We start from the raw sequence: 19018 nt of genomic DNA, 5'->3' as shown, positions 1-19018 counted from the left end.
ACACTTCTTTGTGGATTTTTTTTAAGTTTGTAATTTGATACAAAAGGAGTATTGTATGTCTTGTATGGTAAGGATCCTTGAGGTTCATGTGAAAGTCATTTATTAAAACATCTTTGTTTTAATAGCTAATAGATGATTTTGAATTTGAAATTCAACTTCAAAAAGTAAAATGGTGGAACATCTAGCTGAAATGAATTCAATATGTTGAATGTATTAATTTTAGGTTTGTCTCTGTAAACCACCCAAACCCAGAGAATGTAGACTCACTAAGTACGTACCTCTCATGCCTGAAGTTTATATCTGTTCAAACATTACTGTTACTAACAATAGTTTGTATCCAGAGAGGCAGCTCAAAGATTAATATCTTAATTTCAATTGCAAATTGAAATTTGGAAATTTCTCTTAATTCAACTGTTCCTGACAAGAAAGTAAAGAACTCTTTATTTCCCTCAGTTTTCATTTTCTGTTGCTGGTTTACCAATTTTTAAAAACACCTTTTAAGCTCTGAATTTGGAGATCTGTTGGAGTCTCCTTATCCCTGTGGCATCAGCCAGGTGATGAGTGCTCATGTCTTTTTGTTTTTTGAACATTATAATTGTGCTTCCCACTGGAAATGAAATCAAATTAGCATCAGTTTAGAGTCACCACAAAGCAACAGACCCTTTGATCCTCTGAGTTCATGCCAACCATCAGCTACTATTGACACTAATTGTTTATTAAATCTATTTTTTTACCATCAAATATTCCGCAGGTTCTACTACTTACTTTAAGAGCAGGAATAACTGTTCTATCAACCTGCATGTCTTTGCATGTGTGACGAAACTTGAGCATCCAACAGAAATGTGCAATCACAGGAATGTGCAGACTCCACACGGGTAGCACTGATGTTGTGAAGCAGCAGTTCTTCTAGCTGTGACTCAGTCATCAAGTTACAGTGCCCAGATGATGTTCCTATGTGTTCCAAATAGTTTGATTCTGTCTCTGAAGCACGAGAGAAGTTGAGTCTTGTACTAAACATTTGGAATAACATGATACCTTGCCAACCTGTCTGTGTCGTATAGCAAAGCTTCCAACAATGCAAGTCCAAAATGAGTATATAGTCAATGTATGTCATTTCCATTGTTTCTGAAGCCTTCTATTGGTACTCCATTGCAGCCTTTTGGACATGGCACCGAGTCCTCATATGATCAGACATTTAGAAACACAGATGAAAACATGATTAAAATAATTGAAATTTCATACACAATTGAACGTAGAAATCTACAGCACACTACAGGCCCTTTGGCCCACATGTATCCTACTCTAGAAACTGCCTAGAATTTCTATTGACATTGACATGCACTAAAAGAGGTCAGCCTAATTCAATTGAATGGGGCTGCTCTAGATTAACCAGTCTTGGCTGATGTAAAATTGTGGCCTGATGAGAGATGTATTTGGACTTTCAGATCAGTACATTACAGAGTACCCTTATTTTCACTGATAAGTCCAGGGACACAGTAAGAAGTCAGGAGTAACTGCAAATGGCTTGCACCATGTTAAGAACTCCTGCATTGCAGTATGCATGTACATTATGTTGAAGATTTGATCTGTATATTTGATCTTAGTAAGTTTTGATAAGTTTCCCCATGCAAGGCTCATTCAGAAAGTAATGAGGCATGGGCTCCAAGGAAACCTTGCTTTGTGGATGCAGAATTGGCTTGCCCACAAGAAGGCAAAAGGTGGTTATAGATGGTTTGTATTCTGCAAAGAGGATGGTGACCAGCAATGTTCTGCAAAGATCTGTTCTGGGACCCCTCCTCCTTGTGATTTTTATAAATGACCTGAATGAGGAAGTAGTAGGGTGGGCTAGTAAGTTTGCTGATGACACAGAAGTTGGGGGTGTTGTGAATAGTCTGGAGGGTTATCAGGGGTTACAGTGGGACATCGATAGGATACAGAACTGGGCTGAGAAGTAGCAGATGGAGTTCAACCCAGATAAGAGTGAGATGGTTCATTTCGGTAGGTCAAATTTGTAGATAGATTATAATATTAATGGTAAGACTTGGAAGCGTGGAGGATCAGCGACATCTTGGGGTCCGTGTCCATAGGACACTCAAAGCTGCTGCGTAGGTTGACAGTGTTGTTAAGAAGGCGTATGGTGTAATGGCCTTCATCAACCATGGGATTGAGTTCAAGAGCCGTGAGGTAATGTTAAAGCTATATCAGACCTTAGTTAGACCCCGCTTGGAGTACTGTGTTCATTTCACAGTACTGGTTCTGGTCATTTCACTACAGGAAGAATGTGGATACTATAAAGAGAGTGCAGAGGAGATTTACCATATAACCATATAACAATCACAGCATGGAAACAGGCCAACATGTGAACAAATCTAGTGCAACCAAAACAATGCATAGCAGATTGGTACGGTGGCCCGGGAAATTTGAAATTGCAGTTGTGTGGAAAATTTGAAATCAATGCCGGATTATTAAAGGAACCGGACGACAGGCAGTCGGATTAGAGAAGGTCGACCTGTGTAATGATCAATGATCAACAAGTACAAGCAGATTTAGAAATCTTGGGTAAATCTCATATGGAATACCATTGTGTTTCTTTACAGGATACAGGCTTACCAGAAAGTATGGACATAGATCACAACTCCAGTGCCATTTTTGAAGATGTGGAAAAGAGTGACTTTAGTGCTGATTTTGCTGTAAGTTACTTTTATTGTTTTGCATGTGCAATTTTATGTTATTCGTTGTCTTTATGTGTATCTTGCTCCCTCTCATTCTTGTTTGCAGAAATGAATGTCTTTAGATTTTTGCTAGTATACTAAAGTGTTCATTGTTTTGAAAAACACATGTCATTTAAATGTTGTCCTTCTTTGGAAGATCACCTAGAATTCACTTTCTCTATTAAGGGTTTATGGATTTTATGCAAATGCACATCAACAGAAATAAGTTATTTAATATCAATTTAAAATTATTAAGAACAAGGTGTTGTACCACCTGTGTACTTAAAGTCTGTATTCATTCTTCTATAAAGGCTAATCAAGCTTGAACGTAAGAAAGCTAAAGCAGTTGCGAAATTCTTCCACACAATATGAAATATGATTCACTGCTAAGCAGATGTAGTAATGGGATTGCAGGGTGATAACGTAACATATGGCTGCAGCTCTATATTAAGAGGATAAAGGATAGTTTTTTTGGAAACTCTACACACATGGATCAATAATCAGTGATCATAAAATTATGTTTGCTTGCAGTTTAGTAAAAGCTTATTAGTGTAGGTTGTTCTGCTATAATGCCTCTTTCCATAGCATAAATTGGTTATAATATGATTGATGGAATAAGGAAAACTAGTTGTATTATGCAGACTGCATTGGTTATATTGCTAATGGGGGGAAAAATCTGTTTAAATCTGTGCTTGGAAGCCTGTTAATTGCACTTTCTATAATGTGAGGTTTCTTTGGAACCTAAAACATGTAGTAGAATTATCTATACGTTATCAACATGGTAACTTTGAAAGTTGATTTCTGATCTCATTTATGGCAGTCTAATAATTATTTGTATTGATTTGGTTGTTGGATAATGAAGTTGAAACCTAGCTCAAAGCTTCCCAATTAGAAATTTTACTCTTTCTATCTATTTTGGTTTCTTCCTTCTTTGCCTTTTTTATATACAAATATTTACTTATGTCCTTTAGTACCATTATTCTCAACTACTTCATTCAAATAGGTATTCTTCATGTAGGAGTTTAAACAAATAATATAATCTCTCCTTGACAACATCCTTGATACGTAGGAATTAAGAATTGTGGATGACTTTCAGGAAGAGTTTGGGTGAGAGCAACATGATGTGGGGAGTGGCATGGTAGAAGAGCAATTCTTGAAGCTGGAATTCAGTTTGATAAAATTTTATGTACTACATCTGTTTACATTTTCAATTAATTGATTTATTTTTCATTTCATCAATTTGTAGGTGTTTTCTCCCCCAATGCACTGTGAATCCAAAGCCAGCCCATCTCCAGAGAAACCTGCCTCAGAAAAAGAAATGAAACTAATACAGAAAGAAAAATTGAATGATGCATTTCCTTCACCATATGAACAACCCAGGCACATACAATATGCAACACACTTTCCTATCCCTCAGGTAAAGTGCTAATGATTATTTTGCTGAAAATTTTTGTTTTTTTAAAATAATTTTTGTAACAGAAAATTACAAGGTGTAAAACTGCATTGTCCAGGATATGCCAGAATCTCTAATGTTAGTGGTAATTCATAGATTTTATTGAGTCATTGAGAAGGCACTTGTGTATAACTGTTAGTACAGGCATCGTCTAAGAGATATTTCGAATGCTTGTATCCTGCTGAAAACTAATAGTTCCAGGGAGAAGGTTGAAAACTGGACATTTTGCTGCAATTTTGTATTACGGTTATTTTCATCCATTTTTATGAGGTTTATAATTTAAAAATGTGCATATTTTCATTGAAGTTGGGCTGGATTATACTTGGAAAATATTATTATGCACTTCTTAAAAGAGCAATGTCTAATTTGACTTTCTAGCCTTTAGTTCAGGCTGGATCAATCAGGGCACAGATATGCCCATTTTTTGGATAGAAGAGCTGGCCTTTGCAAAGCTAAGCAGGAAATCTCAAAAAGGTCATTGGGTCAGTTGGAAAGGGAAACAGCATTAATCTTTCAGGTTTATGAGACTTTAGCATTTTTCTTCTCAGTTATTGCTTGAGTTGAAGTACATTTTGTTTCAAATTCAATTTACAACATCTACATTTTTTGTTTTTCAGAATAGGTCAGAATTTATTGTATTTGGTTGGTAGTTTTTGCTAGAAGAACTAGTTGGAAAATGGCTGAATAATGAGAGTAAATGTTTGAAAGTACTTTGTCTTGAGATTGTTTTAGAGCTAGTGGCAATTACTTTCTGTTGTTGAGCCATCTAGCCATTCTTCACGATGTAAAACTAGCAGCTTTTTGACATTTTAATTGTTAAAACAAAGCTTGATCCTTTGCCACTGTTGTCCTTTCCTATGGATCTGACAACGGATTACTTGAAAGAAGAAAGAAATGTGAATAGTTCTTGTTTGTCTCCTCTTGTAGGTTCAAGTTATTGAAATGTCATAATGAATACCATTTAACTGGAATTGATCAAAAATTTCCACTTTCCAGTCTTTTACTAAATCATATGATGGACTGAGTTGACTTTGCCAGTCCTCTCTTGTTGAGCTACACCAGCATCCTAATTTTATAATCTCAACCTTCATTTTCACACTATGTACCATCATGACATTCTCTGTTTTTTGTAGTGCAATAGCACTGATAAATATCTGCATTCTTCCAGTGGCCCATCTAGGGTTTCTTGTTTTAATTACTCCACCCTAGATAGTTGTTACCTCAGTAACTGAGTACATGATCTATGGCATTTCCTCCCAAAGGGACTCCTGTTTTTAACTTTATATCTAACATTACTTAAAGTCGATCTCTTTTTTAAACAAATTTTTTTTTTGTATGCCCTAATGTCTCGTGCATGTTCGAGCATTTGAGCAAGATTATAAAGAATAAGATAACTGCTTATGTGTATGAAACTCAGAGTGTTGCGGTGCTATGCTCATTCTATACTAACATACAGAAGTGAATGTTGGACAATATCATAGCAAAATGAGGGAGGACTCGAAGCTGCAAAAATGTGCTTTTGAGAGTAAGATGAAAATACCATGGAAGGATAGAGTGACAAGTGAGGGAGTGTTAGGAAAAGCTGGAATAAGAAGAGAGTTGATATCATCAATCAGGAAATTGCAGCTGGAATTTTTGGGGACTGCATTGCGTAAAGAGGAATTCGAACATCTTATAGTGACAGGAAAAAATTGATGGAATAAAAATATCATGCGCAGTCAACAACACATGACATTTCTGAGATACATCAAGGGATGGACAGGCAAAAGTTTTGAAGAGCTTATTAGAGCTTCTCAGATTAAAGACAGGTGAAAGACCATGATCACCCACGTCATACAACAGGGCACATAATAGTGATGGATGTCTCATAATTTAATCTAGTTAATTTTTGTAGGGTGGTCCAATGTTCAAGGTGCAATATAAGTGTTTTTTTTAAACCTATTTAGCTGGTATCATCAGATTTATCTCATTACACACATAACATTTTAGTCCTTTTCTAAAACAAGTTTGCTTACCTAATACAATAATATTTCTAAATGTTGATAAAGTGATAATGTATCTAATCTGACTTATTGGTCAGCTACTTTTAATGCCTGATACAGAATTTCCAGCTATATTAAACTGCAAATGATCAGAAATAACTAGAAAGTATGGATGTTCTTGCTTATTATAATTTAAGGACTGAACTAGGAAAAGTATAGTATATTATTGTCTTGGGTAAAAGAATGTATATCTAATGGTACTACAATTTAATTGCTTAGTTGTCTCTGAAGGTCCTTTGCATAACAAATTTAGTCACCTTCAATAGGGCTTAATGTGTGTATGATCTCTACCCAAAAGATTCACTGGGGATTTTTTTGTTTTTAGTATATACATTGAATTATTTCTTAACGGCTGTTATTTTTTCAACAAATTTAGGATTGTGTTGACATGTTTTAATTGCTTTTCTGTGGTTTTTTTTTCTGTTTGTTCTTCAACCCGGACTGCACTTATGGAAACAGGAGGAATCGGCAAGTCACGAATGTAATCAGCGCCTGGTGGTTCTTTATGGTGTTGGCAAGCAGCGAGATGAAGCTCGGCATGTAATTAAAAAAATAACCAAAGACATCTTGAAAGTTTTGAACAAGAAAAGCACTGCTGAAACTGGTAGGCAGTGTGTGTGAGGTGTTGACTGTTGCAGTTTTATTGTATGATTTCATTAGATCCATGTTCATACTTATCACAAGTATCTTTGGCAGTGTTTCCAGGATGGTGAGGATTGGCAGCTTTTTCTTGGATATAGATATATGTAGTCTGTAAATAGCTGCACTCATTAACTGTAGAAATCTATTTCTTACCATAATCTAATTTCATAGGTACTGAATGTGACTTTTCCAAAGTGGCCTTTATCGTTTGAGAGAGAATGAACTTAGGGGTTTAGATGCATCAACTATGTGTAGCATTGTATGTACTTCACTGGTGGAATCAGTGGATAACCATAGCCCATATTCTCTCCTGGTTTTTTAGCTAGGATCCAGGGACTAAATGCTTCCCCTACTTGTAAATAATTAAAGATAGGTAACTCAAAAACTTAAGTTTGACTTGAAACCTCGGGTATTCTGGTTCATAATGTTATACCTTTTAATGTTAATACATTGTGAGGTGAAGAATGATAGGGTGGTGGTCTGTGCTTGATAATACCCATATGGAAAGGTAATTGATATTTTACTAGCTTCAGGAATGTGCATGATGCAAACCAAGCAATCTGTCATGTAGATATTTTTCGCATTACATTGTTTAATGTCAGATATGAAAGCTGGATCTTTGACACTTAACTATCTGCAGTACAGCACTGAATTGTTGGCATAAAATCCTAGGCATGAAAAGAGGGCTAATTCATGGATTGCTAAGCTATTTGCTGCAGAAAAATAGAAAGTGGATAATATTACAACTGTCTAAAATTTTGGTTAGGCCACATTTAGAGTATTTAATTCTCATCATTTTTCTTTGGAATTTTAATCCAACAATTTTTGTATTAATCAATCAATCTTTGAAGTGCCTTTTTAAACATAAAAATCATACAAAGTAGGAGCAGGAGTAAGCCATCTGGCCAGTTGAGTCTGCTCTGCTAGTCAGTAGGATAATGACTGATCTGGCTGTGGACTCTGCTCCATGTACCCAGATCTATGTTTATCTCTGGAATCATATCTGCAGTCTTCAGAATTGAAAGAATTTCACATTAGAACTAACTTTAATTTTTGAGGTTTCTTTTTCTAAACAATGATTAAAGTGAATACTTCGTCTAGTAACAATTTTAGTACAATAAATATGCATTAGAAGAGTATTATTTAATTTCTTAAATAGAAAAACAGCATATCATAATCTATAATACAATGGCTTAAATGTACCTTTTATAGCCAATGATACGTTTTCTAATTGTGAAAGCTGCCTGGTCTTTCTTGCCGTTTCCCAATGATTTCATTCAATTTGGTCTGCTTAGTCTAGAAATAAAGCTTTCTTTGTTTGCTGTAGAAGAGGCAGCTAAATAAAACATAACTCTTTGGGATTGGAAATGGCATTAGCACGTCTACAGGATCGATAGCTGAATGAAATGTGAAATGTAAAGTGGGCAACCTAGTTGGAGACAGTCAGGGAAAAGTACAGTGCAGAACCAAACCCTTAAGCCCATTTAGTCTGTCCCGAGTTATTTAGACTGCCTACTCCTATCGACCTGCACTGGGACCATTGCCCTCTATATCCCTACCATCCATGTACCTATCCAAACTCCTCTTACTTGCTGAAATTGAACTCATGTACATTAATTGGGCTGGCAGTTCATTCCACACTCTAACGACTCTGAGTGAAGAAGTTTCCCCTCAAACTTTTCACCTTCCACCCTTAACCCATGACCTCGAGTTGTAGTCCAACTTAACCTCAGTGGAAAAAGTCTGCTTGCATTTACCCTATCTCTGCCCTTCATAACTTTGTAACCCTGTATCAAATCTCCTCTCAAATCTTCAATGTTCCAAGGAATAAATTCAATCTTTCTATGTAACTCAAGTCCTCTGGACCCAGCAACATCCTTGTAAATTTTCTGTGAACTCTTTCAACCTTATTTATATCTTTCCTGTAGGTAGGTGACCAGAGCTGCACTCAATACTCCAAATTAGGCCTCACCGAAGTCTTATATAACTTCAACATTACATCCCATCTTCTGTACTCAGTACTTTGATTTATTAAGGCCAGTGTGCCAAAAGCTTTCTTTATGGTCCTATCTACCAGTGATACCACTTTCAATGAATGATGGACCTGTATGTCCTGATACCTTTGTTCTACTGCACTCCTCAGTGCTCTACCATTCACTGTAAGATCTATCATTCACTGTAAGATCTACCCTTGTCGGTGGTACTGAAGTGCAACACCTTGCACTTTTTTGGATTAAATTCCATGTGACATTTTTCAGCCCATTTTTCCAGCTGGTTCAGATCCCTAAGCAAACCATGAGAGTTTTCCTTGCTACCCATTAAACCTCCAATCATGGTGTTATTTGCATGTCGGATAATCCAGTTAACTACGTTATCATCCAGATTGTTGATATAGATAATGGACCCAATGCTGATCCCTGCAGCACTCCACCAGTCACAGGCCTCCAGTCAGAGAGGCAATCATTTGCTACCACTCTCTGGCTTCTCCCAAAGACAACTTACTACATTATCTCGAATGCTGAGTGACTGAACCTTCTTGACCAATAAAGTCCATGCAGGGAATATCCACCACCTTGACTTCATCAAGTTTCCTGGTAATTTGCTTGAAAAACTCTACAAGATTGGTTGGACACTTCCTACCATGCACCGAACAATTCTGACTATCCTTAATCAGTCCATGTCTAGCCAAATACTCATGTATTTGCTCCTTGGGAATACCTTCCAATAACTTTCTCACTACTGTTGTCAGGCTTGCTGGCCTATAAATGCCTGGTTTATTTTTCTAGCCTTTCTTAAACAATGGAATAAAATGTAGCTATCCTGTGTTCCTTCAGCACCTCACTTGTTGCTGAGGATGATTTAAATATCTCTGCTAGGGCTCCGACAATTTCTGCACTTGCCTCCTGCAGGTCTGAGGGAACACCTTGTCAGACCCTGAGGATTTATCCACCCTTATTTGCCTCAAGACTGCAAACACCTCCTCTGTAACCTGTATAGGGTCCATAAAGTTGATGCTGTTTGGCCTTACTTTTATAGACTCAGTGTCTGTGTCTGTCTCCTGAATAAATACAGATGCACAAAACATATTTATGATGTCCCCCATCTCTTTTGGCTCCACGCATGGATTATCATTGTGATCTTCCAGAGTACCAATTTTGTCCCTTGCAATCCTTTTTGCTCTTAACATATCTGTAGAATCCCTTAGGATTCTGCTTCAGCTTGTCTGCTAGAGCAACCTCATGCTTTCTTTTAGTCTTTCCGATTTCCTTTTTAAGTGTTCTCTTGCATTTCTTATACTCCAGAAGCACCTCATTTCTTTTTACCTACCTACACCTGCAATGCACCTTTTCCCCCCTTTAACCAGCACTTCAATATCTCTTGAATACCAAGGCTGTTACCTTATCTTTTATTCTGACAAGCATTTGTATCTCAAAATTTCACCTTTGAAGGCCTCCCATTTACCAAGTACCTCTCTGCCAGGAAAAAAAACAGCCTGTCCCAGTCCACACTTGCCAGACCCTTTCTTATGCCATCAAAAAATTGTCCTTTCTCTAATTTAGAATCTCAACCCAGACCTATATTTTTGCATATTTGCTTTGAAACTAATGAATGGTATTGTGGTCAAGAGATGCAAAGTGTTCTCCTACATAAACTTATGTCACCTGCCTGTTTCATTCCTTATTAGCTGGTCAAGTATTGCACATTCTCTCATTGGGACTTTTATGTACTGATTAAGAAACCTTTTTGAAAAAATTTGACAAACTCTATCCCATCCAGTCCCTTTAGAGTATGAGAATCCCAGTCAGTATGTGGAAAGTTAAAATTACCTACTATAACAACATTATGTTTCTTGCAACAGTTTGCGATCCCTTTACATTTTGAAAAATGTGAGGTTATTGACATAAAATTGGATAAAATGTGCAGGTTTTTCAAATAGTGAGCAACTAGTATGCTATAGCGATCTTGGATTGCAGATTTGGGAATTGCTGCTACAGCAAGCATTAAGGTAATCAAATAGATATGTTGGCCTAATTGTAAAGGAAGACACAATCTTTTTGCAATTATACAGGTGGTTAAGGAATAGTGAATGCTATTTTGGCTTTAGAAGAGTATTTCTGGCTTGAAGTCAGGCAGTGTAGATTCACTGGATTGATTATTGGGATGGTGGTGGGTGTGGTGTCCCATGAGAGAGTGAAATAAAATTTATCGTTTCTCAATGTGGTGGTAAAGGATAAAAGATAATTTCATTGAGTCTCCTGAGACCAAATTGGTGTTGGTTGCAGAATATGGGACTCTGGTACAGTCATTTAAATAGAATTAAGAATTTCTTTATTAAAAGATATTCTATTTTCTGTTTCCTGATGACTCTGTGCTTGTGTTTTGCATATTCATTGTTGAGGTTGAAAAATTCTTGTGTACTAAAGGATTTGAGAGATAGGGTTTTAAAAGTAATATTGTAGATCTATAGACTATGATTTCTTTGTTTTGTGGAGCTGACTTGTGGGGAATATATGGGCTTTTCTTTGTTTCATGTATGCCTTAGAGCAGAGCTATGTAAAGCAACAGTGAACTTTCTTGCATATATAGGTGGAGAGGAAGGACAGAAGCGGAAAAAAAATAAACCAGAGGCATTTCCTACAGCAGAAGACATATTTGCCAAATTCCAGCATCTTTCACATTTTGATCAACATCAAGTTACCTCTCAGGTGAGGGCTAAGATACTTCTAGATTATTGAACCACATTACAAGAATTAGAAGATTGCTTCGTCTTCTGTAATTGAAGCTATAGGTTATGTAAGATAGCTTTTAAGGGTGGGTGCTGTATAATCTAGGCTGGTATCATCAGGCAATCTTTGTTTTTCCTGTTTCATTGAATCTTACTCTTTATTAGAAGCCTAGATTCTAAATAAGAAAGCTTTATAGTCTGTGAAATTCTCTGTGAAATGTTCAGGTTGCTATTTGCATTTTGGCTGTTTATCCTGATTATCATCAGTGAAAGGGAAATGTCTCTTAAATAAGATTAAAAGACATTCAAATAGGAGAGCCCCATGGGACCCGCCACTGCAATTCCATCGTTCAATAAGATCATGTTAATAATTTTGTTTAATAACTTTTCTTGTTTGTTCTGTTCCGGTAGGTGTCGCGGAATGTGCTAGAACAAATCACTAGTTTTGCCTTGGGAATGTCCTATCATCTGCCTCTTGTTCAGCACATTCAATTTATTTTCGATCTGATGGAGTATTCCCTTAATATCAGTGGATTAATAGATTTTGCTATTCAGGTACTAGTTTGCTTGCATTCTTTGAATTATTTAGTTATTTCTGAAACTGGATTAACTTAATTTTTTGCTGCACTTCTTCAGAAAATACCAATGCAGCTGGGTTGCAATCCTTTGGACATCAATTATTCACTCCTACCTGATGCATTTGCTCAGTTGAGTGCAGCTGGTTAGTGCCAAGAAGCTCAGAATCAGGTTTAATATGTCTTGATGTTTGTTGTTTTATGGTAGCAGTATTTTGCAATGTATTATAAAACCTATAAATTACAATGAATTATATTTTTAAAAATTAAACAAGAACTGCAAATAGAGAGCAAAAGAGAAAAAAAGAGGTCTTGTATATGGGTTTATTGTCCATTCAAAAACTTGGCAGAGCAGATGTGTATCCGATTCCATCTCTAATTTCAATCAGAATTGCCTATTTGCCCATAAAATAGCCTTCTGTAAGAAGTACATGGACTTCCTGTATAGTTCTGCATCACTGGTCTTGAATACCACAGATCTGGCCCTCAGCAGACTACAACTCTCCTGGTTCATCCATGGCTTTTGATTTGAGTGTGTCTTTATGTTCTTGAAGGCACACAATCACTCACACAAGTTTTGATGAAGTTGGTGACAATTGTGGCATATTCTTTGGAATTCAAAGATGAATCTCTAAATATTGCCCAGTCCACTGACTCAAAGTTATCTGAAATTGCCCCTCCACCTTCTGTGACCATATCTTCTCGGTCTTCACTGCTGGTGCTACGGCCTTTAGTCTCTACCTATATGCCGGGAGTCAAAGTACATCCAGATGATTGGACTTTCCAATATGTGGGATGGTATGGTAAGTGATCTTGATGGTGGGAAAATTGGCTCTTCTGGTTCCATAGAAAATATGTTGGTGGTGGTTGTTCAGAGACAGTGCCTGCCTGACATTGGCCTGAGGTGGAACGTACACCACTGCTAGGATGAAGGCAGGAAACTCCCTCGGCAGATAAAATGGATAACACTTGACTGCTGGATGTCCCAGGTCAGGTGTGCAGGATTGAGACAGAGCCGCTGCTTCTGTGCACCACAGCAAGTTAACCATGAAGCATACTCATCTCCTCTACCTTTAAATGACTCAGCTGTCCTGTCTTTACGATGGATGGTAAAGCCCTTGGGCTGCAGTGTTGTGTCCATAATGGCAGGGATTAGCCATCTTTCCATGAAACAAAATACACAGCAGTCTCTGATGTCCCTCTGGTACTGCAACCTTGCTCTAAGGTTTTCACTTTTATTTTTGAGAGACTGTACACTTGATAATAAGACGGACAAGAGTTGTGTTGGGAGGGCGGGGTGGTGGGTCTAAGGGCTTTGTGTTTCATTTGCACCTGCAAACCAACCTGCTTTCCTCGCTTCCTTTTTCTTACACAGGAACTGCACTTGTGACCTGAGTCTGCTGTATGGGCTCTGCTGATTTTTGAGGCTGTTGATCACTGAATAGCATTACAGTGGAGCCTAATTTTGACCTGGTCATGTCATTATCAGAATAACTATATTGATTAGGCAACATGTTTGATATTTCCCAGCCCCTTTAGCAACTCAGTGCTAGGGAGGTCAATAGAAAGGTATCAGCTTTGCAGCCTGAGAATTGATGGTAGGAATCCTAGGTCTGTGTGTTTTAGTTCCACGGTGAGAAATGAACCTGAAAATTGAAGTGCTGTGGCAGCTTTCAAATAACGTTTCCCTGAAATGGAGCCACTGGAAATATTTTTGAGTGTCTTTGTAGATCTGTAATAGAGTAAGTGTTATATTGCACATGAGGTCATGTGATTTGCACCTAGGATGTTTATGTTGCAAAGTTTCAAAGGTAGTATTTAATGTCAGAGAAATGTATACAATATACACCCTGAAATTCTTTTTCTTCGCAACCATCCACAAAAAACAGGAGTGCCCAAAGAATGAATGACATTTAAATGTTAGAACCCCAAAGTCAGCTCCCCCTCCCACGCATAAGCAGCCACAAAACAACGATCCCCCCCCTCCCCCACCAGCATAAAAAGCATTGGCACCCCCTCTCCACCGAGCACTCAAGTGTGCTGCAAAGCATCGGTAAAGACACAGGCACGCAGTACCCCAGAGACTACTAATTTGACAAACTACCTAATAAGGGAAACGAAGGTGTCCCCGTTTCACAGTGAGAGGGGAGACATAACAAACAATTCACTGATTTATGATGTTAAAAGTCTGCTGCGTTGCTTTTTCCGAGCTCTGTGCCCAAAGTACTCGGGTCTCTGGACACACAGTCAGCAGCCAGCTAGCTGCTGTCGATCTTCCACATACTCCCACAACACACCAGGTTTTTTGGAGGCACCGACCTCGAGCCCGCCTGCCTCTAGAGCCATGAAATCCTGGAACCGTGAACCGTGTCTCCTTGGGACATCAAATAACAGCCAGACACGAGAACTCAAGAGCGGGTTCCATTCCTGCAAAGAATTGAAGTCAGCGTGTAATTCCAGGTCAATGTCTTCTAAAGAACCCTGAAAGGGAAAAATTGAGATATTAGAGATAGAAATAGAGCTGTTGCCAAAGGTGCAAGCAAAGGAGTCGCCGTTAGGCGCCATCGTCTCCTAAGCTCCACCCTTTAGGCACAGGAGTACATTCAGCCAGAGACTCATTCCACCGAGATGCAACACTGAGCGTCATAGGAAGTCATTCCTGCCTGTGGCCATCAAACTTTACAACTCCTCCTTCGGAATGTCAGACACTCTGAGCCAATAGGCTGGTTCTGGACTTATTTCCACTTGGCATAATTTACTTACTATCATTGAATTATTTCTGGTTTTATTTTGCTATATTTCTACTCTATTATTGGTTGGTGCAACTGTAATGAAACCCGATTACCCTCGGGATCAATTAAGTATGTCTGTCTGTCTTATGTTCTATTGATAATGCTGTTTTTAATTGTGGCATATCCCTAAGGTTATTTTATGAGGTAATGGTGTTTTCTCCTTCTGACCCTGGCTTTTATTTGCAGTTGCTGAATGAATTAAGTGTAGTGGAAGCAGAGTTACTCCTGAAGTCTTCTAGTTTAGTTGGCAGCTACACAACAGGTTTGTGCCTGTGCATTGTGGCAGTCTTACGGCGCTACCATTCCTGCCTTATCCTCAATCCTGACCAAACTGCACAAGTATTTGAGGGGTAAGATTTATTGACTTTTTCTCTGGCAGATATTTAAGTTTTGTAAATATGAGAAGGAACATTTTGACAAGAAGTGATCATTTCCCCTGTTTCAAATTGCTAGGCCTTCTAAAGAGAAGTGTTTCCCTTTGGAAAGTGGCAAAGGTAGAGAGAGAATTATGTTGCACCATTATTGGTTAAGAAAAAAATTATATGCAATTCTCTTTGAATCTTAAAATACTCCATATAACAATTTGACACTAAGTGCGATGCTGGCACAGTATTACATTCCTCTGATATTGGAATAAGCATGGCCTCTAAGCAATGAGTTAAGAAGATTAATATGGTAACTGTTATGCCTTCAAATAATATTAAGTGTCCCTATATATTTGTTACTGTCATAATTTTATGAAAATAGTGCATGATTGGAAGACTTGAAAGAACTGGAAATATCTTTTGTGACATTGACTGCTGTCGGTTTAAGGAGTTTTGTAACAATTATTCATCAATTTACACTTGTAAGAACCAATTTTTAGCAGCCTTGATTTTTTTTTCAGAGAATGAAATATAAAAATCATGATATTCTAATAGATACAATATGATGAAGGGTCTTGGCTTGAAGTGCTGTGTATTTATTCCTCCCCATAGTTGCTGCTTGACCGGCTGAGTTCCTCCAGTAATTTGTGTGTATTACTGTGGATTTCCAGCATCTGCAGAATTTTTTTTGTTTATATTCTAATAGCAGAGTTCACAACTTGAGTTCCAAATCATTACAGTACAAAAGTTGTCACCAATTTTTTAAGCTCTTCTGCTTAATGAAAGGAAAATAGACTTTATTACTATTAAGTGTTACTCTTCAAATAAAACATTTTCAAGAAAATGTTAGGTGGATGTGTTTTCCTTTCAGTTTGTGTGGTGTGGTGAAACATGGCGTTAACCCAGCGGACTGTTCTTCTGCGGAGCGCTGTATCCTTGCCTACCTCTATGATCTCTACACCTCCTGCAGTCACTTAAAGAGCAAGTTTGGCGAGCTCTTTGGGTAAGAATTATAGATGCACTGCCTAAGACTGATTGTTATTAACTTGACGTAAGGGTTGGGACAAGGGTTCTAATGATGTGAATGGAAGATATTTTTCCTGAATTTGTAAATATGTTTGAACATTCAAATTTATTTAGCTGCTAGGTATTTCCAGAATTGTTATTCCCTGCTGGAAAAGGCCTCAGAGCAATATAGTACAGGTAGTCCTTCATCCCAACCTGTCTACGTCAACCCATTTCATCCCAATTTTATACATTCAGCCCATTTTCCTTCAAGCTCCTCCACCACAATGTACCTATCCAGGTGCTTCTTAAATGACAGTATTTTACCTGCCTCAACCAGTTCCACTGGCAGCTCATTCCATATGTTAATTGCCCTCAGCATAAAAATGTTGCACCTCAGTCCATGTTAAATCATTCCTCTCTCACCCTAAATCTACGACCCCTTAGTTTTAAACTCCCTAGCCTTGGGAAGACTGTTATCCTTCACTTGATCTATGCCATTCATAATCTCAATCATTTCTTTAAGGTCTCTCCTCATTCTCTTATAAGTTTAATTGCTTTTACTGGTTTAACCATATATTTCCAAGAGCAGGGTAACCATTTGGACTGTAAGTCCTATTGCATCCATTGTTCACATATAACGGTAAAATAGACTGCCCCACAGAAAAAAAAATTGAGTTAATGCATTAAATTCTGTCAGTATTTCAGAATATTCATTCTTTTTTGTGTACATAATTCAGAAATGTTGTGCTGGAAATATGATCTGTCCCAGAAGCAGAGTAAGAATTAAGTTCAGTGAAATGTAGACCTTGGGTTACAGCTATTTGCATAAATTGTTGATTACAGTCTGTCATTTGAAAATTTTCATGTTCATGCAACAGGTTTTAATTACACTTAAAACTTTGCCAATTAACTTTTTAGTGATGCCTGTTCCAAAGTCAAGAATACCATCTACAGTAACATTGATCCTTCTGATTCAAACATGCTCTGGGAACCTGAGTTCATGATTGATGCAATTGAAAACCCTTCTGCACATAACTTCAGCTATTCTATGCTTGGTAAAATCCTGAATGACAATCCGGCAAATCGCTACAGCTTTGTTTGCAACGCACTCATGCATGTCTGTGTCGGGCATCATGACCCTGATCGGTAAGAGCTTGACTTCAAGTATATACTTCAAGTACATCGGTAATATACTTGAAGAATATTTAGCAAGTAGCTTCAGCTGTTTTTAAAATTGGTATTGAAAATCAATTGACAAGACATATTAAAACTTAACTCGATCGTCTTTTTTTATAAAGCTAGTAAACTAAGTGGGGTTGATACATACAACAAGGTAGTGTTTTGACTTCGACCTGTTATTGCTGTCTATTATATCCAATTTTTCACAATAATACACTGTGTGATAGACAGATAATTTGTTGATGAATAATGTAAATTGGAGTGGTCAGATTTATTTTGATTCATTGAAGTTAGACTGGATTTTAGATGCTTCTGAATATTATGTTCATTTATGAGCTGCGCTTAAATTTTTAATTTTATGGAATTATTTTGTGTTTAACAAAGTAAATAATTTGATCAGGAATAGAGCAATGATTAATATGCAATCTTAATTGTGAGGCTGTTGTCATTGCACATAGATATTCATGCAGTTGAAAATGTTTTTGTCAAGGGTTTGAACTGAATTAAAGCCTGAAGCAGAGACAGGAGAATTGCGCAGTTCAAATCATCACTGTACCTCATTCTTCTTTAACATTTTAAATACTTTTACTAATAATAGGGATTTTTAATTAACCATGGAGTTTTTTTGGTTTTTTGGTTTGTTTGGTTTTTTTAAAGATAGATCATTTTCTTTGCAGATTGTTATACAATCTTTCGTTATTTTTTTAAATTTAGTGTGAATGATATTGCCATCCTGTGTGCAGAACTAACTGCCTATTGCAAGGCTCTCAGTGCAGAGTGGCTTGGCGTTCTGAAGGCACTATGCTGTTCATCCAATAATGGAACTTGCGGCTTCAATGATCTTCTGTGCAATGTTGATGTAAGTATTCTTTACATCATATAGTTCTTGAAGCTTTGCTCACTTAGCAAATTTGTCTGTTAACTTCTCTGCTTGTTCACAGGTTAACATTTATTTGTACTTGCTGCCACAAAGAAATCTTGGTGAAATCATCTGGCTGATGATTTAAAGCAAAAGGGCAAGTGAATGGTGTTGGCCGGCACAGATTGCATTGAGGGGATGGGGTTTGTTTGAAGTACTGGCCTGGCTGAAAGTAGCACCACATTTGAAATGATGACATTAATTTATGGATGACTGAACTGTCACTCCAAGGATGATGACTTTAAAGAAAATGCTTATCAGGGTAATTTTTTAAACAATTGTTTGGAATCCTGTAGAAGGGAAGAGATTGAGAATATGTTGAGGAGGCTGGATTGTGGCTACTTACTAAACTTCAGTGGCTACTTACTAAACTTTTCCTTGTCCCTTAAGTTCAGTGTATTATGCTCCTGTTAAAGGTGTGTTGGTAATTTGACTTGGGTGTGTACTTGGGAGCGGTACACTAAACATGTATTGACGTTTAGTCTACTGCTCCGAAATGTTGAGTCCATCAATTGTTTAAATTGTCTAAGATCAAGGGTCAATATTTGACTCTTCATTTGGAGTAGCTGTAACTAATACCCATTCAGAAAGGAACAATGGGAGACT

General features: G+C 37.4%; 1 protein-coding gene across 2 annotated transcripts in view; it reads left to right on the top strand.

The window, feature by feature from the left end:
* Positions 1–19018, top strand: part of med12 (mediator complex subunit 12) — a 134806-nt gene that overhangs the window by 58269 nt on the left and 57519 nt on the right. For both annotated transcript variants that reach the window (XM_059977036.1, XM_059977035.1), the window contains exons 14-22: positions 2598–2690; positions 3958–4128; positions 6666–6810; positions 11436–11554; positions 11986–12129; positions 15128–15291; positions 16178–16309; positions 17233–17460; positions 18208–18352. In XM_059977036.1, coding sequence (XP_059833019.1) covers positions 2598–2690; positions 3958–4128; positions 6666–6810; positions 11436–11554; positions 11986–12129; positions 15128–15291; positions 16178–16309; positions 17233–17460; positions 18208–18352 — 1341 coding nt within the window. The remainder of the gene's footprint in view (positions 1–2597; positions 2691–3957; positions 4129–6665; positions 6811–11435; positions 11555–11985; positions 12130–15127; positions 15292–16177; positions 16310–17232; positions 17461–18207; positions 18353–19018) is intronic.

This window comes from Hypanus sabinus, chromosome 8 (assembly GCF_030144855.1).
Source record: "Hypanus sabinus isolate sHypSab1 chromosome 8, sHypSab1.hap1, whole genome shotgun sequence".
Classification (NCBI taxonomy): domain Eukaryota; kingdom Metazoa; phylum Chordata; class Chondrichthyes; order Myliobatiformes; family Dasyatidae; genus Hypanus; species Hypanus sabinus.
The sequence above is the reverse complement of the archived record's forward strand: the minus strand, read 5'-3'. Positions and strand labels throughout refer to the sequence as shown.